General features: G+C 43.7%; 1 protein-coding gene across 1 annotated transcript in view; it reads right to left on the bottom strand.

Moving 5' to 3' along the window:
- T265_06715 (hypothetical protein) overlaps positions 1-6,136 on the bottom strand; it is a gene marked incomplete at both ends in the record, with an annotated part of 44,951 nt that overhangs the window by 29,237 nt on the left and 9,578 nt on the right. The window contains 5 exons of the mRNA XM_009172049.1: positions 1,696-1,812; positions 1,912-2,041; positions 3,064-3,132; positions 3,398-3,502; positions 4,900-4,997. Coding sequence (XP_009170313.1) covers positions 1,696-1,812; positions 1,912-2,041; positions 3,064-3,132; positions 3,398-3,502; positions 4,900-4,997 — 519 coding nt within the window. The remainder of the gene's footprint in view (positions 1-1,695; positions 1,813-1,911; positions 2,042-3,063; positions 3,133-3,397; positions 3,503-4,899; positions 4,998-6,136) is intronic.

Below are 6,136 nucleotides of genomic sequence, written 5' to 3' on the forward strand. Positions count from 1 at the left end.
ATTACAAGCAATCAGGCGAATTTTTTCTTGGCAAAACATATACTCATAAGATTGTTAGAAACTCTCCACGGTGAGGTACTTCCATTGTGATTCTAATCTGCGGAAAGATCTTGTGAAAACTAACGAGCCAACCTCCTGGTGACCGTGGCATCATCCAGCGCAAGTTACTCGAGAACCGGGAGGATAATATTCAAGAGAATGAACCTGAGTTCGGCCCTGGGGGGTGCTGTGTTGACGATTTATATACCATCTCACATAAGTATCTATCCGTCCAACGGTCGAAAGTGTTATTTCATACTGATGTAAACGCTACTTATGAATGCAAAGAACACCAGGCTCGCCAGCGTCTATCGTTCGAAGGAGTCTCGCTTTAATAAATACCTCTTTCAAAAACGCTACAAGTTATTCCCCGTGAACGTGTAAAAGGTTGAGTTTCCCACATCCACCTATATCTGACAAAGTTGCCTCCTTCCTTTTGAGTTCTTTCGGGAAGTACCAGCGGAATCTCCTCTAAATACCTCTAACACCTGTCATCGAACGGCTCCAGGGGCATTCGCTCACATAAACCGGGTAAGCTGGGATCGAGTCCCTGGAGATATAAAGAATTTTGTACAACATTAGCATGAGCCTCACACATGCAGCGTGAGGGGCTTTATCGTAAAATTCCGTAGGATTGAATCCGAACCTTATAATTTAAAAACCTGACGGTCAATGTGGTCAGAGAACTCGCCCTCTCGGGGAAATTTATTTACCCTGACGTCTTGGTAAAAAGCGATTTTTACCAGTCTAAGGAGCTGATGTAGCATTTACTCCCCCCAACAATTACAGGGAGTAAAACGACAGAGTGTGTTCAACCCTAATATGTATCAAAAACGAGAATTTTGAGAATATAAGACCAAAAGGAGCTTTCAACCTTTGACCACTAATGTTTCCGAAGTGTTAACAGCGTCTGGCGCATATAACGAAGGAAGGTTTTCGGGAAGATAGACACAACCTTGGAAAACGACCTATTAACTTTCCAGAGGTGACGATGACAAAGGTCGCACTCTGGATTTCGGGGCCTCAGAGCCAATTCTGCCAAATCGGATGCTGAGTGGAAACATCCTAAAAACAATCAGGAAATGACCTATCGGTGAAACATGACAGCCTCAATCAACAAGCTCAGCTATGTTGGCAGCTGCCGTTTCCTTCTATGGAGACACCGAGGTGAGTTACATAGCTGGATAGAAGTACTGACAGTTCGGACACGTGTTCGATGGTGATGATGCACCAAACTGTTGTCATCAGTGGATAGTTATTCACATCACCTATCAGCAAACGATCGGACGGTTCCAGCATGAAGTCTTTCACTTACACCGTTTATATCAGCCTAGTACAAGCCATCGTCTTCCATTAATGCCCCAAACCATATCTTCTTAGTGTCAGTGAACAACAATGTGGCACATTGGTACACTACCCGGTTATTCAGGGCTACCAACTACTCCATTTCTATCATCCTGCAAGCTGTTCTTGAACATCGTTCATATCAAACTACAAAGCGATATGTATGATAAGTACGAAGCCCAGAAAATGAGTAGGCTACCATTTACAACAATAACAACAAAATAACAAATCCACTGGTGCCAGTGACAGTCTAGCTGAAATCACAATAAAGAATTACCAGGCCGGTCACTGGCTAGAAAAGTGTAAACTTACCTCATAAGCCACAGGCAGGATCAAGCGATGAAAAATTGCTAAATATTCCGCATCCCCGAGGTCATCCTGGAAGTGATCAAGGAGGGACAAGTAAAAAGTCAACTTAGAGTAGTACGGCTGGAAAAAATTAACCCAACGGAATAGTTGGAGAATTGAGAGATGTGTATAAGAAAGGAACAATGTACTCAAGACTGCGATGAGCTTATAGACACTTACTCCACCGTTCAGGGGAATATTAATGTTGTAGCCACGACCGCGACCACTTCCAATGAAATCAAAGTTTGACTCGCGTAAACTCGGCCAAAATGTTTGTTCATCGTAACGGTGGATGGAGATATATAGAACTCTGAGGACAAACGAGGAAATATCGGTCGAAATTTAGAAAGTATAGAAAATTAAAAAAGGTCAGAAACAGATGAAATAGAAAATCCAGATAAATGTATGAACTTACAACGTATACAACACTGAATTTTTAAATTTCCCAGTGTGCTCTTTAAGAGGTCCAAATAAGGGGCTTGTTAAATGCGGAATATATTCAGTGTTCCAACATCGAAAATAAACCTATGAAATCCCGAGGTCCAGAACCACGTAAAGTAAGGGTATCAAATAAGAGCAACATCCCGAGTCTGTCAATCCGAAAAGTGCCAGCAGAAACGACACATTGATATGCACCTTTTGGTAGCAAGGTAACGTGATTTAGAGTTCATAAGGTAGGACCGTTCAAGCCTAACACCCTTTCGGTGCCTAGATGCCGCACCACCAAGAGGTTGCACGAGGGCTGGGATACCGCCAAGCCTAGATAGGGGAAATCGAGAGGCAGATGTCGGGTTCGAAACACGGGTCTTCTGGTCAGTGTGTCTCCACAGCTTATCAAACTCAGGACAATCGAAAACCAGCTGGCGAACAGACTTGCAGTCGCCATATTACAGGTGTTCAATTTGGACATTGGATCATTCGTAGCAATGTCCGTATGAGACTAAATGGTAAGTTACTGAATCACTAACAACCGCTGTCGCACCGTCAGCTTTTTGAGTTACTAGTTCCACATATTCCCGGTACAGTTTGAATTTCCTAGAGTTTTCCCAGAGTGCATACAACTGTCAAGCACAACCACACACAAGGACTGTTAATCTATGTCCTTCAATCTTTCTGACATCAAAGTTGTTGGACCAAACTGTTGAGGAAAAAACACATCAACCAGTAGGTGTCAAGACTTCAAAAGCGGCAACACAACTGTTGCAACCGACAACAACTGAGTCAACACCGGGAAATCTTTGAACGTACCAAAATGCAAAATTAATAAACTGTTTCATGTTCGAATGGCTGATAGAATGACTTCTGGATAAAGCATAGTTGAAAATTACATACCTTGAGCTGTCATAAAATGAGTACTGAGTTGCCTGTCCGTGATGTACGTCCCAGTCAAGTATGAGTACCCTGAAAAAGAGACCTCCAGTGATAACTCGCAGCACTCTGAGGCATCAAAGAAATAAATCGACCCCACCTCGCAAAAAAAGCGGTGGGTGTGCAATGCACTGTGATATTTTCAATAACAGTTGGGCTACTTGGAAAATATCGGTAACTACGACTAACGGGAGCGTTCAATCGAAAGAGTGGCCATGCCATATCAGAAAACATAAATATTTACGTCAAAAAGGCTAATCTAAACAGGATCTGTCGATAACAACTGTACATAACGTACCGATTGTATTCTAGTTTGTCCAAAGCATATTGAGCCGCAAGTGCAACGTTGTTGAAAATACAGAATCCGCACGCCTCGTCTTCCATTGCATGGTGTCCAGGGGGTCTAGGAACAATGAGTATAGTACCAACTAGAAAATTTGAACATAGGTGCTACTGGATTTGCTGTAATCTCCCAGGGAGAAAAGGGGTTTTTTCACCCCATCTGGGGGTGTATCTAAGCTTGTTTATACTAAAGCGTGAATGAAATGGACCGCCACTGTCAGCCTTCAACTACAGTGGCTTCTCTAGGGGGGATACTGTATCTGAAAAAATGTCGACCAATATACGCTTGCAAGTGAGAGCTCCCGGAAGCCACACAATCGTGAAGACACACGAAGAAAGAATCATTAGGGGTAATAAGCCAAAAGTGATGGTCGCAGAGTACTTTGTGACCCATTTCATATCACAAGACGAGTATGCCTGTTCATTGCAACCTCTTTTTCGAAAGGCTTTAAGGGAGGTCGATGAAAGACCAGGAACTAACCACGGGCACCAATGGAGGACAGTGTCAGCGAAGAATCACACATGCGATAATGTCAACAATGAGCTAAGAAGCAGCAGTCGATCAAAACCGGTATACACTGAATCAAAACTGGGGTCAACTTATTGCCCTAGTGAGCTAAAACCCGACTACATATTATCAATCAGTCATTCTTAGTTACCTGCAAGAGTAGTGCGAGAATCAGTGGTCGTTCACCTGTAGCACCCTTTCGGTGCCTAGCTGAGTGCCACCCGAAGGAAGCACGAGTATTTAGATACTGTCAGGTTTCCCAAGTCTAAACAGGAGTAGTCGAGGTGCGGAGGTCGAGTTCGAAACACGGACCTTCTGGTCGGTAAATTCACGCTCTACCCACTGAACCATCTCGCCCCGAAAATCAGTGGTATCACTGTGAGACAGTGTATGTGCCTCAGTACTAAGTGTACACCTAATACAACCAACCAGCTTCGAACGTCAGAACACTCGGACGCATTTGAGCCAGGTGGAAAGCCCTACCGATGCAACAAAGACGAGCGATTACATCAAACTGGGACTGAACGGCAAAACTAGGACGTAATAGCTACACATTTTGTGGCAGGTGTTGTCTCAGGTGTTGGTGAACTTTCACATATCTGAACGAGTTAAGCGTAACCTCTGATACAAAGATATCTTGTCGCCTTTAAAAATCGCTCCTAAATTTTGTGAATGGATTCGAATCAGCATTAAACGGCTGAGTCTGCAAGCTATCTCAAACAACAATTGTGCTATACGGATGATTGTATTGAACCTGAAGGTTCAGAAGGAAAAAAACGATTTCGCATCCAGAATGGCAAACGGGAAGCTAAAGTAAGTCGAACGGAGCTAAGAATAACTAAAACTTAAACCTGTAACTAATATGAAAAACAATACAGGAGGAAAGTACCGCAAACCTGTCACGGAGAAGCAGGAAAAAGGCATGAAAAGGAATTATGCCTCTTACTCACCGAACAAGACAAAATGCGTTTCGAACCTCGCCACGATGAACCGACTCCACTGCTTGAATAAGAGATCCGACAGCAAGTCGCGCAGCCACGTTCGTATGCTTCAAATTAGAACAAAATCAAGATGTCAAGCCTATGGTGCGGGCTAACAGGAGATACCGCACCGTGGCATGAGGGTTGTTTAAGCTAGAGTAACATGCAGAAGACCCGATCGTTGCTACTCAACCTACCGTTGTCTTTCAACGGATGTGCTCTAATGTGATACACTACGAGCTCAAGATAGCTCAGTTGTTAGGGCGCAAACTTACCCACGGGAAGGTCCGCCGTTCAGACCTAATCCCTGCATCTCGACTGCTCCTGTCTAACTTGGGAATCTGGTAGTAGCTCAGCCCTTGTGAGTTCTTCGAGTGTCACGGCAGCTATGTACCAAAAGGGTGTTACAGCTTAACTATATTAGTACGTATTACCATGCACTACCGAGGCACGCTAAAAAGTGCACCAACAGCGACAGTTTAATAGGTGTTCGAGGGGCGAAGGAGTTCTCACCCTTCGAAATAAAAACTACAACCTAAAACATATGGTGACCTAGAGTCGGTTGAAGTGGTCCCTTCGGAATATCGGAATAATACCCATTGCACCGTATGCTGGCAGATATCAACTGCCACAGTGCTCATGTTGTCCGTCACGTTTAAAATCTTACTGTCCATACCAGTGAATTTGGTGCTCGTCCACTAATGCGATAATAGATTTCGCGAGATCCCAACAAATTGCCTCGAAATATAAGCTCACTAGAAAACAACTGTATCCCTACACAAATATTATGGTAACTGTTGCGAGAGTCGAGTGGTTCCAGGTCAAGATTAGAAGAGAGAATAGGAGAGCATAATGTACGCTTCGATCGTCTAATAACGGCGGTACATTTGCTGAAAATATAGTGAGAATTACCAGTTAATGGTGTATGAAATGTATGGTCATGACAGTAATCTCCCACACCGATTTGCAGGTGGACAGCCGTTACACCAATGGACGCACGACAGGTGACCAGTGTTCTTTGGATTATGACTGCGCTTGTGAGATTATACCCGGAGGGAGGAGAAAAGCAGTAAACTTGCAAACAAAAATCAGTTCAAGCGATACTCAGAAGACCAAAAGCCTTTCGGGGTGCCTCGAAGTGCTTTCAGCTCGAGCAAACTCTGAAATTTTGGGCAAAGCGGTCGCAACATCATCATCATTATCATCA

Source organism: Opisthorchis viverrini, assembly GCF_000715545.1.
Source record: "Opisthorchis viverrini unplaced genomic scaffold opera_v5_143, whole genome shotgun sequence".
In the NCBI taxonomy this organism is placed as follows: Eukaryota; Metazoa; Platyhelminthes; class Trematoda; order Opisthorchiida; family Opisthorchiidae; genus Opisthorchis; species Opisthorchis viverrini.